A 21,626-nucleotide genomic window follows, 5' to 3' on the forward strand; every position below is an offset into this window, starting at 1 on the left:
TTTTAACGCTTATTTCTGTCGTAACATTCTAAATCTTAAAAATGCAATATCTTAAAATTACTGTACGGGTCTGTTCACATGGCTCATAAATTCCTTAGCACGAAATTTTCAGCAAACTCTGCAAGTGTAAAATGCATGGTGATTTCTGTAGCATAAATCAACATGCTGTGGATATCAGATCTGTAATTTCCACCCCGCATATTCCCAGCAGCAAGTGAAGTGTCACTCAGAATACTTATGCTGTATGTTCCCACGGTCAGTAACCACAGATGTTACAGCATAATGGATGGGATTTCAAGACATTTCATCTCCACTGTGTGTTCGGAAACACCCGCGGCATCCCTGCGTAAACGGACATGCGGTGCGTCTTTCCAGACCGCAGCATGTCTATTTAGGTTGCGGAGATGCTCAGTGTAAATTTCCAATAGACTATCATTACATGCCGTAAAACCACATTATCTTTAGTCAAATGCGTATTAAGTGCGGGAAATCAGCTTAATACGCATGTCAACTAATTTAAATAAAGCTGTACCTAGTGCCATAGCCGGAAGTTCGCGTCCACTGCAGTTCTCGTGATGAGCTGAGCTGATCGCGAGAACTGCTGTGCACGTGACCACCAGAGACAAGGTTATCTCTGGTCACTTGCCAAGTTCTCATGGTCAGCTGATCGTGAGAACTGCAGTGCAGGTGACCGGCAGAGACAGAGTTATCTCCGGTGGTCAGCTACAAGCTCCGCTGTATCTGAATATCAGGCTGGATGTTGGCATAATGCCACCTTTCAGGCAAAGGCATTCAGATGTAGCAGAGCTGGACTTGTCGTGAGACAATATGTATGTCTTCTTGGCGAACAGGTATGGTATACTGTTGCTTTTTTAATTTATTTCTCTTACAGGAGATCGAGGGCTTTCGTGGATTAGGCGATGCAGTAAGTATGGTTTAATTAAGATTTTTAAAGGAGTCTGTGTCATTATCTCAATTACAGGACTTTATTCTGGCTGCGTCTTTATTTACCATGTAACTGTAGGATTAGTAATGGATAGGTGTCTCATAGACTCCTCTCCATTTCTAAGCCGTGGGCTTGATGTCACCGGACAATACAAAGGTGACATCAACCCCCAAAATATTACCCCATTTGCCACCACTACAGGAAAAGTGGGAAGAGCCGGGTAAAGTGCCACTGTTGGCGCATCTTTGGATGTGCCAATTGTGGGGCGGCTGCGGGCTGCTATTTTTAGGCTGCTGAGGGCCAAAATCCATTGGCCTCGGCAGCCTGAGAATACCAGGCCGCAGCTGTCTGCTTTTTCCTTGGCTGGTTTCAAAAATAGGGGGACCCTACGCCATTTTTTTTTTTTGGAGTGGATCCCACTATTTTTGTTAACCATCTGAGGTAAGCCGACTGCTGTGGCCTGGTATTATCAGGCTGGTAAGGTTCATGGATATTGAATCCTTACCAGCCTAAAATACCAGCCCCAGTAGTCTGCTTTACTCTGGCTGGTTAAAAAAAATATAGGGTGACCAAACGCTATTTTTTTATTTTTTTTTTAAATTATTTATTAAAAAGGAGAGAACCCCTTCCTGTGTTGTGTACTTCCGGCTATATCACAAGATTCACCAATTTGTAAATTGGTACACATGCGTAGTAAGCTGCGTTCCCGCACTTAATACACATGTGAGTAGGAAGATAATGCGGTTTTACCGTATCTAATGAAAGTGTATGTATAATTTACGCAGTGGAGACGGGATCATCTCCATTACATAAAGTGACATGCTGTCCGTCTCCGCGGGTGAGCCACGGGCATCGGTGCGCACATAGTGGGTATGGGATTTATTGAAATCCCATCCACTATGCTTTAACAGCTGGATTCTGCAGTTTGGACATTACGGATGTACGCAGCGTCCAACCCCCCAGCGTTTACTGACTGTGGGAACATACCCCAATATACTGTATCTGCAAACAGGAAATCACTTTTTCTTTTTTTCTATTTCAGAAGCCAACATTCAATTGGCTTTATTTGAAGTGACAAAAAAAGCATGCAATGAAAAAACGCATGTGAAAAAAGCATAAAAAACGCAGGTGACTTGCCAGTGATCTCAGATGCAGATTTCACCTGCGTCAAATCCTGAGCAAATAGTGAGCCATTCCTGACCGTGGGAACATACCCTATAGACGACAGACTTTCTATTGATGAAACCTGCAGCATGCACTTAAAGAATAATCGTCATTTTAGTTTTTTTTTTTTTTTTTTTTTCTGTAAATCAATTAAAATAAGCAACTTTATAATACATTTTATCAGACTAATCTGCTTCTATCTCTTCCTGGACTGATCATTCTCAATTCATGGGTAAAATTAGTGAAATCTTCTTTCAATGAAGACAAATCTTCCCATTACTGAGATAGGAGACAGTTGGTGTTTTTTTAATTCTATGGAGAGAGGAGGGTGGAAGAGTAAGGCTAAGTGCACACGTACCGGAACTCTCGCGGAAATTACCGCGAGAATTCCAGTCCGCGGGAAAATCGCATTTTAAATTCCCGCGATTTTCCCGCGGAAAAACTAGCATTTTGCAAGCGTATTTAGCTTGCAAAATGCTAGCGTTTTCCAAGCGATCTGTAGCATCGCTGGGAGAACTGATTGACAGATTGGTCACACTCGTCAAACATAGTGTTTGACGAGTGTGACCAACTTTTTACTATTGAGGCCGCCTATGCAGCATCAGTAGTAAAAGATAAAATGTAAAAAAAAATAAAAAACTGTGTTATTCTTACCCTCCGACGTCCCGCGCATCCGTTCCCAGTAGTCCTTTGCGAAAATGCCCACGATGACGTCAGTTCTCGCGGGATTGCGACGTCTCGCGGTAATTCGCGATGACGTCGCGCGAATGATCGTGAGACTTCGCGATCCCGCGAGAACTGATGCCATCGCGGGCATTTTCGCAAAGGACTACTGGGAACGGGAGCGTGGAGAGAAGCGGGAAGACTGCGCGGGACGTCGGAGGGTGAGAATAACAATATTTTTTATTTTTTATTCTATTTTTTACAGGAATATGGTACCCAAAGCCCGGAGGACAGTCTCCTCTCCTCCGGACCGTGGGTACCATCCGCAATTGTTCTGCTTACTTTCCGCATGGTGTGCACAGCCACATGCGGGAAATAAGCGGAACAATGCATTCCTATGGGTGCGGGATCGCCGCGATTCCGCAAATTAATGAGCATGCTGCGGTTTTTACCGCGAAGCGATTCCGCCGCGGTAAAAACCACAGCATTAGCACAGCATTGCGGAATCCCATAGGAATGCATGGGATGCTTATTTTTCGCGGCAAAATCGCGCGGTTAAAACCGCCGCGGAAACGCGAAAAAAACGCCACGTGTGAACTCAGCCTAAAGCCCCCGTTACACATAACGATGTCCCAGTTATCCCACCAATGATCCGACGTGATGGGATCGCTGGGACACTGTTAGGACCAGCGACGCTGGTTTCTAATGTAAACATCGTTGGGACCAGCTACACTGGTTTCCAAGGTAAACATTGGGTATCTAAGAGCCGCGCGACTCCTGGATACCCGCTGTTTACCTTGGAATCCAGCATGTACGCCGGTTTCCAAGGTAAACAGCGGGTATCCAGGAATCGCGGCCCCTGGATACTCAATGTTTATGTTAGAAACCAGCATTGCTGATCGCTGGTCTCTCGCTGCCATACGCAGCGATGCGCGCTGGCCAGCGGGAGACCAGCGATCGCACGATCAGCAATAACCGGCAGGGGGGCGGTCGCTGATCCCTGTTAGACACAGCGATCTCGCTGGTGAGATCGCTGTGGCGTCACAAAATCAGCGATCTCGCTAGCGTGTGTGACGGGGCCTTTAGTTTGCTCACACTGGCAAGCAGCCAACATGTCAATCGGACGATTGCTATCCGATCTTTCATCGGATAGCGCTCGCTCCACTGTTATACTATGCAGCAGTGCCAACTAATGTTGTTGTTGTTTCTTTTTCTATCTCCTGCCGAGTTGGCATGAGAAAAGAAAATTGCTGTATGCTGTGAATGGCAGCGTATATTGGACGGCACGCACCCATACAAGTCTGTGGGTGTTTACAAAACATTGGATTGCACTCAAATGTCATCAGAGTGCAGTCTGATATACGCCAACTCGCACAATGGAGAAATTTAAGTTTTACATCTTCTCTGCACCTGTACGTCGCTATGTATGGTCGCAGTGATCAAATCGTAGCTTCAAGTCTCCAAAGGGTTCTAACAAGTGCAATTTTTTTTTTTTTAAATATACAAACAAACAAAAATTCAAATTGCCCCTTTTGCCCCATAAAAAATACACATTTGGTATCAATGCATTCGTAAAAGTTAAAACTATCAGATGGTTAATTAATCAGATGGAAAACAGCGTAACGAGGAAAAAAAAAATCTAAATTATAAAATGTTTTTTTTCTGGCCACCGCAACATTGCAATAACAGGTGATCAAAACATTTTATCTACCTTATCATGGTATCAGTAAAAATGTCAAGTCAGGGCGCAAAGCTTTCACAGGCCACCACATCCTGAAAATTGAAAATGTTACAGATCTCAGAAAATGGCATCAAAAGCAATTTTTTTTATTTTTTATTTATGTACAAATTTCCAAGTTTGTCACCACTTAAAATACAAACTATACACGTTTGGTATCTGCGTACTTGTACTGACCTGGAGAATTCTGTTGCAAGGTCAGTTTTACCATATAGTGAACACTGTAAATAATAAAAAAAAATAAAAAAAATTGCACTATTTCTTTGTAATTTCAACACACTTGGAACTTTTTTTTCCATTTTTACACTATCTGGTAGAATGAATGGTGCCATTCAAATGTACAAATTGTCCTTCAAAAAACAAACCCTCATACTGCTATGTGCACGGAAAAAATAAAAAACTTATGGCTGTTTGAAGAAGGGTAAAAAAACAAAAACTGAAAATCATCATATCATGAAGGGGTTAAGCTGGCCATGAAAATAAAGTAGCTGCCGGCTGATCGTGGATTCAACAGTCCGCTATCTCTTCCGACTTCCCTGTATACCTGAGCATACGGCTCACCAGAGCATATATGAATTTTCCTTGTCCAGAGTGGTGAAAGCCGCTACTAGACTCCTTTGCAGTGACTTATCGCTGTTAAGCAAAAGTATCAGGTGTTGAAATTAGAACTGCCCTGTCCATTTATCCCCTTCAACATCGACATCAACCATTGGGAAAAATCAAGAAGCCCCCCCCATACGGTGCAGCTATTTCCAGTCATTGTGCGGTGACCGTTAAGATGGCTGACAATTGGTAGACAATCTTGTACCGATATTTCACCATGTAGGCCACCGATCATTGTTCAAAGACTCCAATTTTTCATTTTCCAGGTGGGCGAGGGGATTATTGTCCATCTGCACTAGGACTTCCAACCCGGACAGGTACTTCTCAAATATCTCTGTCTTTACCTACACCAGTGCCAGCAGTTCCAGCTTGAAAGAGCTACAATTGTCTGGGTTCCGTTCCAAGTCCTGAAGAGACTGGCTCGCGTAGGCTATTACTCGTTATTTCTCCCCTGGCATTTGTGACAGGACTGCCCCTAGACCATGTAAACTTCCATCAGTATGGAGGATGAAGTGCTATGAAAATCTGCATAGTCAAGTATTGGTGCCTCCGTCAGGGCCATTTTCAAAGCTCGGAAAGCTTCTTCTTGACGGCTTCCCCACTGAATGATTCGGTTCCTCAAGCCGGCCAGTACTCTTTAGCAGCTCCAGCAATGAGTTGGCTATGCAGGTGAAATTTTTCACAAGTCTTCAGTAGTACCCGGTAAGTCCCAGAAAGGCCTGAACGTCTTTAACCATTGTGGGGGTGGGCCACTCTTGCACAGCCAGCACCTTCTCACGTGCAGGTCTTACTCCTTCACCAGACACAACATGCCCCAAATATTCAATCTGTTTGTGAAAGAGATGACATTTTTGTGGCTTCACCTTCAGACTGTGGATCTGTAACCGACTTAGCGCTTGTTCCAGCGCTGGAAATGTTCTTCAAAGGTGGGCACGTAGACGATAACATCAAGTTAGATCAGTGTGGCCTCAAAATTCAATTCCCCCAGGTATCTCTCCATCAAGCGCTGGAACGTCCCAGGAGGTTTAGTCAGGCAAAAGGGCATACGGTTGAACTCGAATAGTCCCATGGGCAATACAAACGCCGTCTTTGGCCAGTCATGTTCCTCCATGGGCACCTGCCAGTACCCGCTGGCCAGATCAAGGGAAGAAAAGTACCTTGCCTGTGCCAAAGCAGATAGGGACTCCTCAATTCTTGGCAACAGATAGGAGTCCTTCACCGTACAGGCATTCACAGCCGTGAGGTCCATCTTTTTTTCCAACCAGTACAATGGGAGCCTTAAATGGACTCTGACTTTCTCGTATCACTCCACTCTTCAACATGTGAGCTAACATCTCCCTCACTCACCTATGGAGAGGTATCTGTCTGTATCTTTCCCTAACTGGCGCGGCACACCCCATAGGGATTTCATGGGCGATGGTCTGCATGCAACCAAAGTCATCTTCATGGTGGGCAAAGACCTCTTGATAATGCTCTAGCACATCTTCCACTTTCTGCACCTACTGGGGTGATAGCCGTGTCAGTTCAGCCCACATCTGCTCTAAGATCCTACGTCCCACCTTTCTGCTGCCAGGCGGGGTTCTGATGTCATTGTAATAGCTAAAGTCCAGGGATCTTTTTGCACGACAGCCTGTTGTACTGCTTTGGGTCACATTACCTTTTCTGGCATTCCCAGGATCTTTGCCACTTCCCTCTTGGGTAGGAGGGTCGAGACTGTCTTTCCCCAGGTTGACGCACCATACTACAATGTTGCCGTTGTGGACTGTGGCTAATGTCTGGGCTACGAGCAGTACAGGGGCACTTGATCCATTGATGTTGGCTCTATTTGCACTTCCACCCCCTAACGGGATGTACAAGCTCTTACTGGTAACGTGAGCACTGTCTGGCTGGGAAGTAGGGTAAGTATCACAGAAGCAGGAACCATCACCTCCTCCAAGACTTTTCCTTCATTACGGGCACGCAGCCGACATTTACAGCAACTAAAACGACCACTTTACACCCTACATACTTTACGCACACTCTGATTTCCATCCAGACCACCCCGGCGACCGGAATGGGCAATTGGTTGGCTACTGTCTATCTAATTACTGGCCCCCACTCAGGCTGTGATACTTCTTGGAAATGTCTGAAGTAAGCTTCCAGCAGGGTGGTCTCCTGCGACCCAGTGTCAATCAAGCAGTGAACAGCTCGCCCATTTACTTCAGCCTGGACTGTAGGGCTTGCAGAAACGATGCCTTCGGGACTTTTCTCCTTTCCTTTGTTTTTCATGCTTCAGGCTGTGTCCGCCAGCCAAGGAGCCTACTAGTTTTACGGCTGCCGTGGCAAGGACCGAACCCGGCTCACACAGCCTCAAGCGTATTGTCCTGTTTTTCCACATCCATAGCAAGTCAGGTACCCTTCTGCTCTAAGTGGTCTTGCTCCCTGATGGGGTCTGATGGAAGGGCAGGACCCTACATCACTCCTATCTCTTGGTAAGGGGGCTGCTCTCGACGGTTCTTGGGCCGGAGCAGTGGCTCTTCTGACGCTGGACCATTCACTCAGCATTTCTTGTATTTCCCTCCAGATCTCTCAGGCCCACTCCGGCTTGGCTGCGGGTGGGGTAGGTACTTCATTGCTCTGGACCATCCATGCTAGGGCCATCACCCCCTGTTTCTGCTCTCTCACGCGCATCTCTGCCCCTACTTCTAGGAATGTCATATGTGGGCTAGTGCACAGGCGTTCTTGCAAAGTCTGCTTAAGCAGCGTGTCCCTGAGACCCAACACAAACTGATCTCTCAATATCCTATCAGGGGGCCTTACTCCCATCCCTCTGTGATTTGTGCATGTACCTCCCGCAACACATTGATATACTCAGTCAGTCTCTCCCTCTCTTTGAACGCGGTGAAACAATCGCATCCGCAACTCTCCCACATTAGTGGGATCACCATGCATTTCTTCTAGGATCTGTACCACCTTGTCAATGTATCCTACTCATGGGGGGTGGAGCATAAGAGTACCGGGCCTCACCATCCAAGGTCATTAACGCTTTCTTAACCTGCATAGCAGGGGACATGGGGTACATCCGCAACATGCTCTTAACCCTCTCAGTCCAGTCCCGCAACATCATATTACTCCCCGTGCACTTTGGGAAATTGCTAAGCCTGGCCTCCAATGGCAAGCTAGACCTCGGGGTACTCATGGTGGACTGGTCTGCAGCGTCTGTGTTCTGCCAACTACACCAAATGTAACACAGGTATCTGGATGCAGTGACACAGAAGCATAGAGCAGGGGTTAACAATTACTCTGTTTATCAATACAGGGGTAACCTCCTTCAGGGAGCAACAGGAAATAAACAGGTAAAGGCTGAGGGATAAACAGGGAAAGATTAATTCAAAATGGCAGTCTACACATTAATTCTACTTAGCGTGACTCGGTTGTCTTTTTTTTTTTTTTCCTGAGTCAGATGGTTGGTTGGCAACTGGCTGAGGTCGGTGCTGAGTTCTTCCGGCTCCCCTGTCTAACAAGTCGGTCTCATTTCTGGTGGGTCGTCACTGGTCTTACCCGCTGAGCCCCTAGTCTGTTATACTACAGTAGAGTGTAGTCCACCGCAATCCTCCATTTGCATGCCCTCTGAAATCTGGGAGTCCTCGCTGCACCCGACCGTGATCACTACTGTACGGCCTATCTTTCCCCACAGCCCGGAGCCGGTTCTCAGACTCCTCTCTCTGGCGGGAGCCTCCATCTTTTCCCGCACAAACCATTTACCTCCCTGGCTTGCCACACCCCTTCTACACAGATTAAGGGTCCATTCGATTCCTCCCCCCCCCTGCAACAGTAGGTTCGGCCCCAGCAGTTCCGGACTCGGTGCCCTGTCAGCACCCACAGCCCGATGTTCTCCTCTACATAACAATAAGGTAAAAAAAAAAAAGCCATGTGACATGCTGTGATTGGTGCTGTGTGAGATGGCACCAGTCACAGCTGTCAATATGGGTGGGGTGATCACTACGTCACCTCTCCTGATTAACCCCTTTGTCGCTGATTTAGTCAATAACTATTAGCCAGTCCGCACCAAAGGGGTTAATTTAAAATATCATTCACCACTCTGCACACCATCTTTCCCTCAGAGTATACCCCCTTTGTGTTACCTCAGAGGGAGAAAAAAATAATTGGTGGCCAGCAGGGCCGGTTTTAGGCAAAGTGGGGGCCTAGGCAAAGTTTAAAATGGGGCCCCAAATGCTAACATATTGCACATCACACAAGCATTTTGATTGTATTTCAGCCGCTAAATGGGTGTGATCGACAATATTGAAATCATTCAACACTTGTTTCCCGGCCTCTTTCCACCGGCTGAGAAAGAATGATGGGGACAGAATGATCAGTAATGGGTCAATCTGTCCCCATACAGTATCCTGTTATCAGCAGCACATCTACAGTTTACACTGCATATTCCTCCATATAATATAATGTGCCCCATAGTCTTCCATATAGTATAATACACTCCTCAGTCCTCCATATAGTATAATACACTCCCCATATATTAAAATACACTGCTCAGTCCTCCATATAGTATAATACACTCCTCATAGTGCTCCATATAGTATAATACACCGCCAGTCATCCATGTAGTACAATTCACTTTCCGTAGTATAATGCACCCCATAGTTCTTCATATAGTATAATGTATTCTCCATAGTCCTTGATACAGTATAATGCAGCCACCCCATAGAGCATAATGCAGCCACCCCAGAGTATAATGCAGCCCCACCATACAATATAATGTAACCCCCATAGAATGTAGTGCAGACCCCCTCTTATAGTATAATGCAGCCACCACTTAGAGCATAATGCAGCTACCCCACAGAGTATAATGCAACCTCGCCACAGAATATAATTTAACCCTCCCATAGAATATAATGCAGCCCCCCTCATATAGTATAATGCAGCCCCTCCATAGAATATAATGCAGCCCCTTATATAGTATAATGTAGCCCTCCATAGAATACAATGTAGCCCTCCTCATAAAGTATAATGAAGCCCCAATAGAATACAATGTAGCCCCCTCATAAAGTATAATGAAGCCCCCATACAATATAGTCTAGCCTCACATAGAATATAATGCAGCCCCCCATAGAATACAATGTGGCCTCCTCATAGAGTATGATGCGGTCACCCCCCCATAGAATATAATAAAATAGAGCCCCCCACAGAATCTAATGTAGCCCCAAATAGATTATAATACAGCCCACCTCCCATTAGAATATAATGTAGCCCCCCATATTATATAACACAGCCTCCCCATAGAGTATAATGTACCCACCCATGGTATATAACACAGCCCCACATGGTATACAGACAGCACTGCCCCATTGTATACAGACGGCACAGCCCCATGGTATACAGCACTGCCCACATTCCCCCCCCCCCAAGAATGGCCCCACAGTCACTGTTGCATTAAAAAAACACTCCACCTTCTCCTCGTGCCCGCGCTGCTTCGGGCTCCTGTCCCCTGCCCTGCCTGGTACATAGAGCGTGATGACCTCATCACGCACCTGCTGTGTCTGAGGCTGAGCGGGGAATGATGGGATAGGGAGTGTCAGCTGATGCGCTCTCCTCCATCATTGCTGTGAACTCTACCGGCATCTATGACGCTAGTATAGCCCCCCTGCCTCACAGGGGCCCCATAGCGGCTGTGTGATGTGCCGCTAGCTGGGGGCTCCTGGGGGAGCAGGGGCCCTAGGCAGCTGCCTGGTCTGCCGGCCCTGGTGGTCAGTGCTGTGTCTCCTGCACTGTGTGACTTGTCTGTTATCGCAGCAGCAGCAGTTCTTCAATCCCTGTTCAAGTTTTACCCCCAATCCCCCCACCACAAATTGTTTTTGGCACACTTTGAGCTTTTTTTTCCCACAGTGTTTTGCACTGAGCATTTGTACTCTTCCCCTGGCCGCAGCGCTCTGATCAGTATCGCTGCGGATCACACTCTGCACCAATGGAATATTTCTTTTTTTAGCTAGTGTAAGTGACGTTTGATTTTCTTTTTAGAAATGAAAAAATAATAGTACACAGTGGATTTATAGGTAGGAAGGTAGTGTTTTTTTCTGTTGCAAAACCAAAATCACGGGGTAATTTCTTAGCTAGTGCATTAGGGGAGCGTACATGATAGTGACGTCTGTTTTTCTTTGCAAAAAATAAAGAATAGTTAGCGCGTAGTAACTATATAGGTAGGGCATTAGTGTTTGAATAAAAAAAAAAGTTCACTAAGTTTTTTTCTACTGATTTTTCTCTTCATTTTTCTTCTAAGTGTTTCTTCTAAATTTTTCCTTTTTTTTTATAATAAAGACCCTTCACAAGCCCCACACATTATACGTGTAAAAGCGCCACTTAAACACACATCCCCAGTGTTTTGAAGAACAAAATAAAAATGACCAATTCGTCAAGAAGACACTATTCACTAGAGGAGTGTAAGATGGCCGCCGGACGAATCCTTGAGGGGAGATATGTGTAGTCACTGCTGTTGGCTGCGGTGATGTGAGCTCGGAAGTATACTCCAGCACATACATTGCTGAGAGAGTATTTAGCCATTCCAGGGCCGGATTTTACAAGCGGTCATTAGAGATGGATGGGAATGACCGCTCACCTATCCCAACCCCAGGGGTGTGGTTTGGCAGATAAAATGGAGGCCAAGTCTCTCATTCAGTGTCTGTGCCTGGAGGTGTGGAGACCTCCAGTGTGTGTTGCTAAAGACACTGACCTGAGCAGGTGGAACCACAGTGCTATATAGACTATTTACTTGCAGCTCGTGTTCACCTTCAGTGTGTGTTGCTAAAGGCACTGACCTGAGCGGGCGGACCCGAAATACCATACGGACTATTTGTTTTCAGTTTGTTTTCACTTTGTGGCAGAAAAGGCTGTTTTGTTTTGCCTCCTGGAGTGGTTTATGAAGTTAAATAAACTTGCCAGGACTTTGCATGAAAACCGCCTTCTGTGCCTGCCTCAAGAGCAGCTGAGCGAGTACAATTGGTGGAGAATATGGGCAACAAATCTCAAGGGGCAGTGTGACTGTCGCACAGATATCGCATGTCCTGGCTAAAAGCGGCTGCATGACCGAAATCTGACAACATGGAGCTTGTGATAAAGCAGCTGGTGCAGGCTAATCTCTAGCAGCAACAGATGGGGCAGCAGCAGTGGCAGCAGCAGATGCAGCACCACCAGAAGCAGATGAAACTCCTAGCCGAGGCAGTCCATGGCAGGGTGACTGCTTCGTGATAACTCTCACGTGAGGAAGAAGGTAAGAAGAGTATTACAAAAGATGACCCCAGGTGATGACGTCGAGGCGTTCCTGGCGGTGTTGGAAAAGGGTGGCAGAGCGAGAGAAATTGCCTCCTGATCAGTGGGCGGAGACTCTGGTGCAATATTTGGCAGGTGAAATGCAGAAGGCGTATTATAACTTGGTGTTGCAGGACGCAAAAGAATACGCCAAGTTGAAGGCTAAGATCTTGGCAAACTTAGGAGTGACTCTGTCAGGGTGCACGAGTGTGCATATCGCAGTGACAAACCTCCCCTGTCCCAAATGTTCGATCTCCTACACCTGGTCCAAAAATGGTTGCAACCTAAATCCTCCTCCTCAGCACAAATGGTGGAGAAGGTTGTCATGGACAGGTAAGTACACTCCCTACCAAGGTCAGTGCAATCCTGGGTTGGCCAGTGAGATCCCTGTAATGCTAATGACCTATTGAGGCTGGTGGAGAGATACCAAGCGGTTGAAAGGTCCTTCGGAAGAAAGGAGGTGAAGCGGATGCTAAGCCTGGGAATCATCGAGGACTCCAGGAGTGGCTGATCCAGTCCAATAGTCCTAGTGAAGAAACTAGATGGGGAATGGTGATTTTTGCAATGACTATCAGAAGCTAAACGAGGTTTCTAAGACCAATGAATTAATTGAGGCTAGAGCCAGCTCGGTACATTACTACCTTTGACCTCACAAAAGGATATTGGCAAATCCCCATGTCCTAAGGCACCAAAGAAATGACTGCGTTCTCAACCCCCAATGGATGCTTCCAATTCGCAAGGATGCTATTTAGGTTGCAGTTGCAGGGCGCTCCAGTAACATTCCAGAGAGCCATGGACCAGATCCTAGCTCCCCACAATAGGTATGCAGCTGCCTACCTGGACGATATTGTGATCTCCAACCATGATTGGGGAAGCCATCTGAGCAAGGTCCAGGCAATATTTGATGCTATATGGAAGGCGGGGTTTTGTGAGTTCATTTTCCCCTTCACTACTGAGGCCCGAGGAACTCCCTCTTCTGGTGAAGAAAGGTAGTGAGCCTGATTGTCAAACACCTGGGGCTGATGATGATGACTGGCTGAGTGGAGTTAATGACTGGATATAAGGCTGCCGACGCCCTTCTGGCTTGTGGGTGATTTCTCTGTGGACTTCTAGGAAACCAGTCTGATTCCTGCTCATCTAAAGCTAAGATTTCTGCTTTGCCTTTTTGCATTAGTATTTTGTTTTCCTTGCTTTTCTGGATTCTGCCATTCCCTGCTGGGGTGAGCTGAATCTCCTTTTGCCTGTTGCTCTGTCTTCAGAATATTCCTGAGTACTGACATAGCTTTTTTGACGCCTAGCGTCTTCAGGGCCTTTTTACTGTCAGTTGGTTGGCTCTTATTTTCATAGGGTTTTTCACGGATTGCAGACAGCAGCCTTCCTGTCCTTTCCTATCTAAGCTAGCGTGGGCCCCATCTTTGCTCAGTCTATCTTTCTGTCTGTGTTTTGTTCTTTCTTCTTGCTTCACCGTCATTATATGTGGAGGGCTGCCTTTTGCTTTGGGGACTGCTCTGGGGCAGTTTAGATTTCCCTTTCTGTCTTTAGGCTATGTAGTCCTCCGGCTGTGATCGAGGGGCCTAGGGCATCGTAGGACCCTCCACAGCTACTGCTAGTTGTGTTGATAGGTTCAGGGGTCTGCAATCCGATAGCTGCCAACTTCTCTGGTTTTCTGGACTTAGCTAGCATTTCTATTTTTGCCTCCTTCGGTGACTCAATCATAACAGCGGGGTTTTCCATAAACCCGAAGAAGCGTGCCTTGCGAATGGAGGAAGCGCGATACTTGGGCTATGTTGTAGGCAGGGGCAAAATACAGCCCCAGATAAAAGTGAGGCAATCCAAGGCTGGTCACCACCCCTCTCAAAGAAGCAGGTCAGGGCGTTCCTGGGCATTGTAGGCTATTATTGCTGGTTTATCCCAAACTTTGCCATGGTAGCTGCTTCTCTGACAGACCTCCTTAAAGGGGAAAAGTCGGCTATGGCTAAATGGTCTCCAGAAGCTGAGATGGCCTTCCAGATACTGAAGCTGGCCCAGTGCAAACAGCCGGTGATGTTGGCACCTGATTTTCTCCAAGGAGTTTGTGGTCCAGACGGATGCATCATATGACGGGCTGGGCGCTGTCTTATCTCGAGGTGAACAGGGAAGAGCACCCCAATATAATAATAATATACCTTAGCCGGAAGTTGTCATCCTGCGAGAAAAACTTTTTCACATAGTGGAGAAGGAATGTTTAGCCATCAAATGGGCGTTGGACTCTCTTAGGTACTATATCGTAGGCAGGAGGTTCAGACTAGTGTCATACCATGCCCCAATGATGTGGATGAGAAAGAAGAAAGGGAACAATGCCTGCGTGACCAGGTGGTTTCTAGCACTTCAGGATTTTAACTTCCATGTGGAATATAGGCCAGGGAAACGGCATGGCAATTCTGATGCTCTGTCGAGGATCCACTGTTTGTGGGCAGAAGGTGCCAAGCCCCTGGCTTTGGGCAGAGGGGGAGGGTATGTAAGATGGCCGCTGTAGGAATCCTTGAGGGTTGCGGCTATTAGCTGCCATGATCTGAGCTTGGAAGCATGCTCCAGCAGGAAGCATGCTCCAGCACATATAGTGCTGAGAGTTTTGGCCATTCCAGGCCCGGATTTTATGAGCAGTCATAAGAGATGGGTAGGAATGACCACTTGCCTATTCCAACCCCAGGGGTGTGGTTTGGCAGATAAAATGGAGGCCAAGCCTCTCATTCAGTGTCTGTGGTTGGGGAGTTGGATACATCCAGTGTGTGTGTTGCTAAAAACACTGACCTGAACGGGAAGAACTACAGTATATATGGACTATTTACTTGCAGTTCGTATTCACCTTCAGTGTGTGTTGCTAAAGGCATTGACCTGAACGGGCGGACCCAAATACCATACGACTATTTATTTTCACTTTGTGCCAGAAAAGGCTTGGTTTTGTTTTACCTCACAGAGCAATTTAAGAAGTTAAATAAACTTGCCTGGTCTTTGCATGAAAACTGCTTCCTGTGCCTGCCTCAAGAGCAGCTGAATGAGTACAATCCTCTACAGGAGGCATACACTTTCCTTGCCTTGGACATGGATTCAGGCAGTTAGGAAGATCCTACATTGCTCTATTTCTCTCCTTTGTGCTCCTCATCTAGTGAGGCCAGACCCCCCCCCCATCAATGCACCCTAGGACCCAGGCAACTGCTTCAGCGATCCCATATGGACTCCACCCCCCGAAAAGTATCAGCCTGTTATTCCGGGTTTCATTGGCAGCTCACGAATCTAATTTGGTGTTACAGGCCTACCTGAAACTGGCTCTTTCAAATTCTTTTTCAGTGAGGAAATAATGTTATGGCCCAGACAAATTTGTATGCCCATCAATTTTTCACACCACATCCCACGTCGACATACGCCAGATGGACGCCTTTAAATGCACCAGAGATTGACATTTTGGGGCATTGTGCTGTATATGTGCATATTCAGAAAAACAGAGCTTTGCAATACTGGGGTACAAGGATGCGATTTGAAGCAACCCAAATTTATTCGGTCGTCCATGACAGCACCACCTGAGAGAGGGGATCCGCCCTTCAGGAACAGAAAACCTACAGACACAAAAGGGCAGCACCTCTCCCACGCATCAGTGGTTTTCCTGTTCCTAGAGGACAGGACTTCCTACAGATCGTCCGTCATGGATCATCGAGGATATTCCCAGGCCGGCTGACTAACCCAGGAGCGGGGGGATCGCCTACCTCGGTCAGCGCGGGGTCCCTGGAAGCACCACGGTGGGGCCGGGTAGGTCGCCACAGCAGTGGACGGAGCAGGTGAATCAAGGGGTCCGGTGGACAGTCGCCTCCAGAGTGCCAGCACCAGGAGGTATGTATGCCCCGGGCCCCTCCTGGTGCGTTCCCCCGGGGTCCGGTCCTCTCCTCATCCGGGCCGGCATTGGCACCCGGTCGGCGGGCGCAGGGCGATGCACGTGGGGGCTGGAGGCATTCCGGGCCGGGAGCGCCGTGCCGGCTCCTTTCCACGCGCTCCTGCGGTCTCAGGTGAGCGGCGGAAGTGACACGGTGGAAGGGGCGGGCCCGGGAACGCAGAAACCGGAAGTCGGGTGTCGGCCGGCTTTCCGGTGTGCGCCGCGGATGCGCGCCTGTCCTGGGGCGGTGGCCGGGGCGTGGGTGGGGAGGTCGCTGGAGGGTCCCAGGTGGGAGGTGCCACGGCCAGAACCCTGCTGACCCGGACATCAGGAGGCCTTATAAGGCAGGCGGGGACGCTGCTGGGGTGCTTCTGAAGGCCCAGCAAAGGATACAACGGAAGCATAGACCATAGACCCCCATAGACCAGCTGGACGAGGTGCAGGAGCGCACGCAGAAACAGGCCACAGTGAAGCCTCATACGAGTGGCCAGCAAAAGAAGCAAGGAAAAACTAGCGGACAGAGCCGCAGAAGTTCCTCCAGACTAAAAGATCCCCCCGCCTCCCTCCATGATTCGGTATCTGCTTCATCTGCATGGGTAAGAGATCTCCGTGAATGTACCCTGATGCAGTGTTCCCTTATGTTTTTTCGCAGGGAAGGAAAGCTATGGGAAAACAGAAGCACAGGGAATGTGCCCTCTGTAGTTGCCCCTTGCCAGATGGCCACCCTAAAAAGTTATGTCAGCCATGTGTGCGACAGACGGTAGGGGTTGATAGGGAACGATAGTCCATGGGTAGATTGACAGGCTCTTACACTCTCCCCCGTTTATACAGGTAGCGGAAGAGATGCCTGACTTCAGCCTGAGGTAGATAATCAGGACAGAGATGAAAGCCCTATCTCAAGGGGAATCTTCAAGGAGAAGAGAGGCTAGTTTTTCAGGCTCGCAGTCCTCGGTCGCCCCTAGGAAAGACGATAACTCCTCAGACTCCCCGACCTCCTCTTAGTCTTCTTCGGATGAAGACTCTAGTCGGTTCTGCTTCCCCTTAGACCAAATGGATAGGCTAGTCAAAGCAATAAGGTCCACCATGGGGGTAGCAGACACAAAGCCGAAACTCTCAGCACAGGACATGATGTTCTGGGGTCTAGATCCCAGGAAGCGCGGGGCTTTTCCATTAAATGATAAAGTCCAGAGCCTGATAGAGAATGGAAGAGGCTTGAAAAAAGGGGCACCATGCCACCAGCCTTCAAGTCGAGGTACCCTTTTGATGACCCAGTGGTAAGCAGATGGGATAAGGCCCCCTAAGCTGGACGTGGCAGTAGCCAAAGCCTCCAAAAATCCTCCATACCTTTTGACGACATGGCCTCCTTGAAAGATCTGCTGGATAAAAAAGCGGATTCTTTTCTAAAGGGAACATGGGAGATGTCAGCGGGCGCGCTAAGACCAGCGATAGCTGCCACTTGTGCAGCCAGATCCATAATGGTCTGGCTAGATCAACTGGATTCCCAGCTGAAAGATGGAGCCTCGAGAGCATCCATTCGGAAAACTCTACCGATCATCCAGAATGCCGCTGCTTTTTTAGCCGATGCTTCGGCGGACTCTGCAAGGATGGCGGCTAGGACCGCGGGATTGTCTAATGCAGCTCGAAGGGCGCTCTGGATAAAGTGCTGGCGGGGAGATATTCAGGCCAGGTCCCGACACTGTTCCATTTCGTGTGAGGGGGAATATCTATTCGGCCCCGTCCTGGACGAACTATTATAAAAAGCTGGGGATGATAAAAAGAAATTCCCCAGTCTGCCGAACCCTTCTTATTGACGTCCCTATACCAGGAAAGGATATTTCCGTAGAAGGCCGTCCAGAGATCAGGGCAGATGGGATGAGAAAAGAAGAAAAGGTACAGGATTTATGTTTGGAGGAGGGGGCGCCAGGAAGGTCCAGCACGCGACACTAAAAAGCCGCCCCAATGACTCGTTGCCCTGGTAGGAGGGGAGACTAGCTGCCTTCTACCCAGCCTGGTCGCGGTCGCTGATCTCTAGTAGCAACTGGATACTGGGGGTGATAGCTGCGGGACTACGGCTAGAATTCTCCTGGGTTCCCCAAGATCGATTTAAGGTCACCCCACTCAGGTCTTCCACATCAGAACAAGCTGCCCTGGAGGCCGAGGTTCGTGATCTATACAGCAAGAAGGTCCTAACAGAGGTTCCAGAGGGAGCAAGGGGGAAAGGTTTCTACTCCCCTCTGTTCCTAGTCCGCAAGCCAGACAGCTCCTTTAGCACTATAATAAATTTTAAGGCCCTCAACGAGTTTCTGGTCATACGTCCGTTCAAAATGGAAACAATCAATTCCACAATAAAATTGCTGTTTCAAAACTGCTTTATGGTGTTAGATTTAAAAGACGCCTACTACCATATACCCATTCATGCAGCTCATCAGCGTTTCCTCAGAGTGGCAGTTCAGTTAGATGGGTCAGTTTGACATTTCCAATATGCGGCCCTCCCCTTTGGGATGGCAGTCGCTCCCCGGGTGTTTACTAAAGTGGCTGCGGAAGTTATGGCCCATCTACGTGAATCAGACATTCTAGTAGTCCCCTACTTGGATGACTTCCTTATTGTAGGCAAAACGGCAGATCGTTGTTTGGAACAGCTACAGAGGGCAATGTCTGCCCTAGAGCGGTTAGGATGGTTGCTGAACATCAAAAAATCTCAGTTAGGCTGGTTTCACATTTGCGTTTTTTTGCGCTGCGCTTTTGCGCATACGTTTTTTCCCCTATATTTAACATGGGTGCGCGTTGGCATGCGCACGTATGCGTTTTTCGTGCGCTGCGTTTTTTTAAGGTGTGCGTCCATAAAGTCCAGACTCTACATGTTGCATTTTTTGGTCTGCCCGACTGCTTAAAAAAAAGCATGCGCAGGTTTTTGCCCAAAAATTAACATTACAGTCTATGGGTGCACATACGTGCGCGTTCGCATGCGCACGTATGCGTTTTTTTAAGCATGCGTTTTTTAAGTCAACATTAGTGATGAGCTTTACTATATTGACTACTAACCCTAAACCATAACCCTACCCCTAACCCTACTAACCCTAACACTAACCCTACTAACTCTAAGCATAACTCTAACCCTAACCCTACTAAACATAACCATAACCCCTACCCCTAATCCTAACCCTAATTCTAACCCTACCCCTAACCCTAACCATACTAACCCTAAGCATAACCCTAACCCTACTAACCATAACCATAACCCTTACCCTACTAACCCTAACCCTACCCCTAACCCTACCCCAAATCCTTTTTTGGGTGAAGACAAACAATGTGGAAAAAAACGCAAACGCATAAAAACGCTGCATTTTTTTTCCTGCATGGGCATAAAAATGCTTGGAAAAAACGCAGCTTTTGTTTGCGTTTGTATGTGTTTTTTCCATGCGTTTTTTGGCGCAAAAAACTCACTACAAAATAAAGCAAGTGTGAAAGTAGCCTTACAGCCGATGAGAGTCCAGCAATTCTTAGGCCTAATCCTAGATTCTGAGAAACAGGAATGCCGTCTGCCTCCGGAGAAGCTTGTTCACCTACACTACCAGGTCCTGAACGCTTCCAATAACCCCACCATGTCTCTCAGGAAAGCCATGTCCCTTCTAGGTTCTCTCTCGTCCTGTATCCCGGCAGTCCAGTGGGCCCAGTTTCATGCAAGGAAACTACAGGGCAAGGTTTTATTACATCAAAGAGTCCTTGGGGGTTACTTGGAGGGCCAGCTAACCTTGTCCTGAAACACAAGGGAGTCCCTAGAGTGGTGGCTAGACATGGATAATTTATCGAGAGGGGTACCCTGGGAGTATAACATAACCCGCATAGTCACCACAGATGCAAGCCCTTCCGGTTGGGGGGCTCATATGGGTGAGATTCTGGTCCATGGCCTATGGGAGCATCATCAGATAGAAATGTCATCTAACCTGAAAGAATTGACAGCAGTGGAGCAGGCGGCTAAAAAGCTCCTTGTGTATCTACAGGGCCATCACGTACGAGTGTTCTCCGACAATTAGGTCACCGTGGCTTATATCAACCACCAAGGCGGGACTCGTTCCAAGCCCCTGATGAATGTAGCAGAGCGTTTGTTCCATCTAACAGAGCAGCATTTTCTATCTTTAACAGCTCTACATATAAAAGGGAAAGAAAACATCACGGCAGATTTCTTAAGCCGCAATCTGCTAAAGCAAGGAGAATGGTCCCTAAAAACCTCCATCTTCAACCTGATTGTACAAAAGTGGGGACAACCAGAGGTAGATCTCTTCGCCTCCAAAGAAAACAGGAAATTAAGACAATTCTGCTCCCTAAATCCCAGAGAGAATCCTCTGGCGGTAGATGCCTTTCTGATATAGTGGGACTTCAGGCTAGCCTACGCCTTCCCTCCCCTATCTCTACTACCCCTGGTGATGAGGAAAATCAGAAAAGACAGAGCAAGGGTTATAGTTATCGCTCCATTTTGGCCCAGGAGGGCATGGTTCTCATGCCTCAGGACCATGTCGGTGTCCGATCCTTGGGTTCTTCTGGACATCCCGGATCTCCTATCCCAGGGCCCAGTTTTCCATCCTCAGGTGGCTGGCCTACATCTGACGGCATGGAGTTTGAACGGTCACTGCTAAAAGATAAAGGTTTCTCCCCAGACCTGATTAACACCCTACTTAAAAGTAGAAAAATCATTACTACCAAAATTTACGTCAGAATTTGGAAAAAATTCCTTCAGACCTCAGGAGTAGTCGCTGGGGATTCAGCGCCTATATTTCAAATCTTAGAGTTTCTGGGGGCCCTCTTTAGCTGCAACATCGCGGGTAATTACTGGGTCAGTAGATTCATTAAGGCGGCAGGTAGATCCAGGCCAATAGTGAAGGGTAGATTCATGCCGTGGGACTTGAACCTAGTCCTCACGGCTATGACGGAAGCTCCATTTGAACCTATCTCATCAGCTTCCATAAAAAAACCTGTCCCTCAAAGTAGCCTTCCTTGTAGCTCTGACGTCAGCTCGTAAAGTAAACGACATCTAGGCATTATCTAGGCGTCCTCCTTATATACAGTTTAAAGGCGATAGGGTAATACTTAGGCCTGATCCAGCGTACTTACCTAAGGTAGTTTCTAGCTTTCATAGGACACAGGAAATAGTCCTTCCATCTTTCCTCCCTAATCCAGCTAACGAGAAGGAAGAGAAACTGCACACCCTGGATGTTAGGAGAAGCCTTATAGAATATCTGGCAGTTACAGATCCCTGGAAGAAAGATAATGCCCTGTTTGTCTCCCATCAAGGCCCTAGGAAAGGTTTTAGA

General features: G+C 47.6%; 1 protein-coding gene across 2 annotated transcripts in view; it reads left to right on the forward strand.

Moving 5' to 3' along the window:
- RAB15 (RAB15, member RAS oncogene family) overlaps nucleotides 1–21,626 on the forward strand; it is a 122,567-nt gene that overhangs the window by 63,499 nt on the left and 37,442 nt on the right. The window contains exon 5 of one of the 2 annotated variants that reach the window (XM_073554171.1): nucleotides 893–925. The exons of the other annotated variant lie outside the window; for it this stretch is intronic. Coding sequence (XP_073410272.1) covers nucleotides 893–925 — 33 coding nt within the window. The remainder of the gene's footprint in view (nucleotides 1–892; nucleotides 926–21,626) is intronic. 2 annotated transcript variants of the gene reach the window in all.

Source organism: Dendrobates tinctorius, unplaced genomic scaffold (assembly GCF_039654945.1).
Source record: "Dendrobates tinctorius isolate UK_male_01 unplaced genomic scaffold, ASM3965494v1 ptg000208l, whole genome shotgun sequence".
Lineage (NCBI taxonomy): Eukaryota > Metazoa > Chordata > Amphibia > Anura > Dendrobatidae > Dendrobates > Dendrobates tinctorius.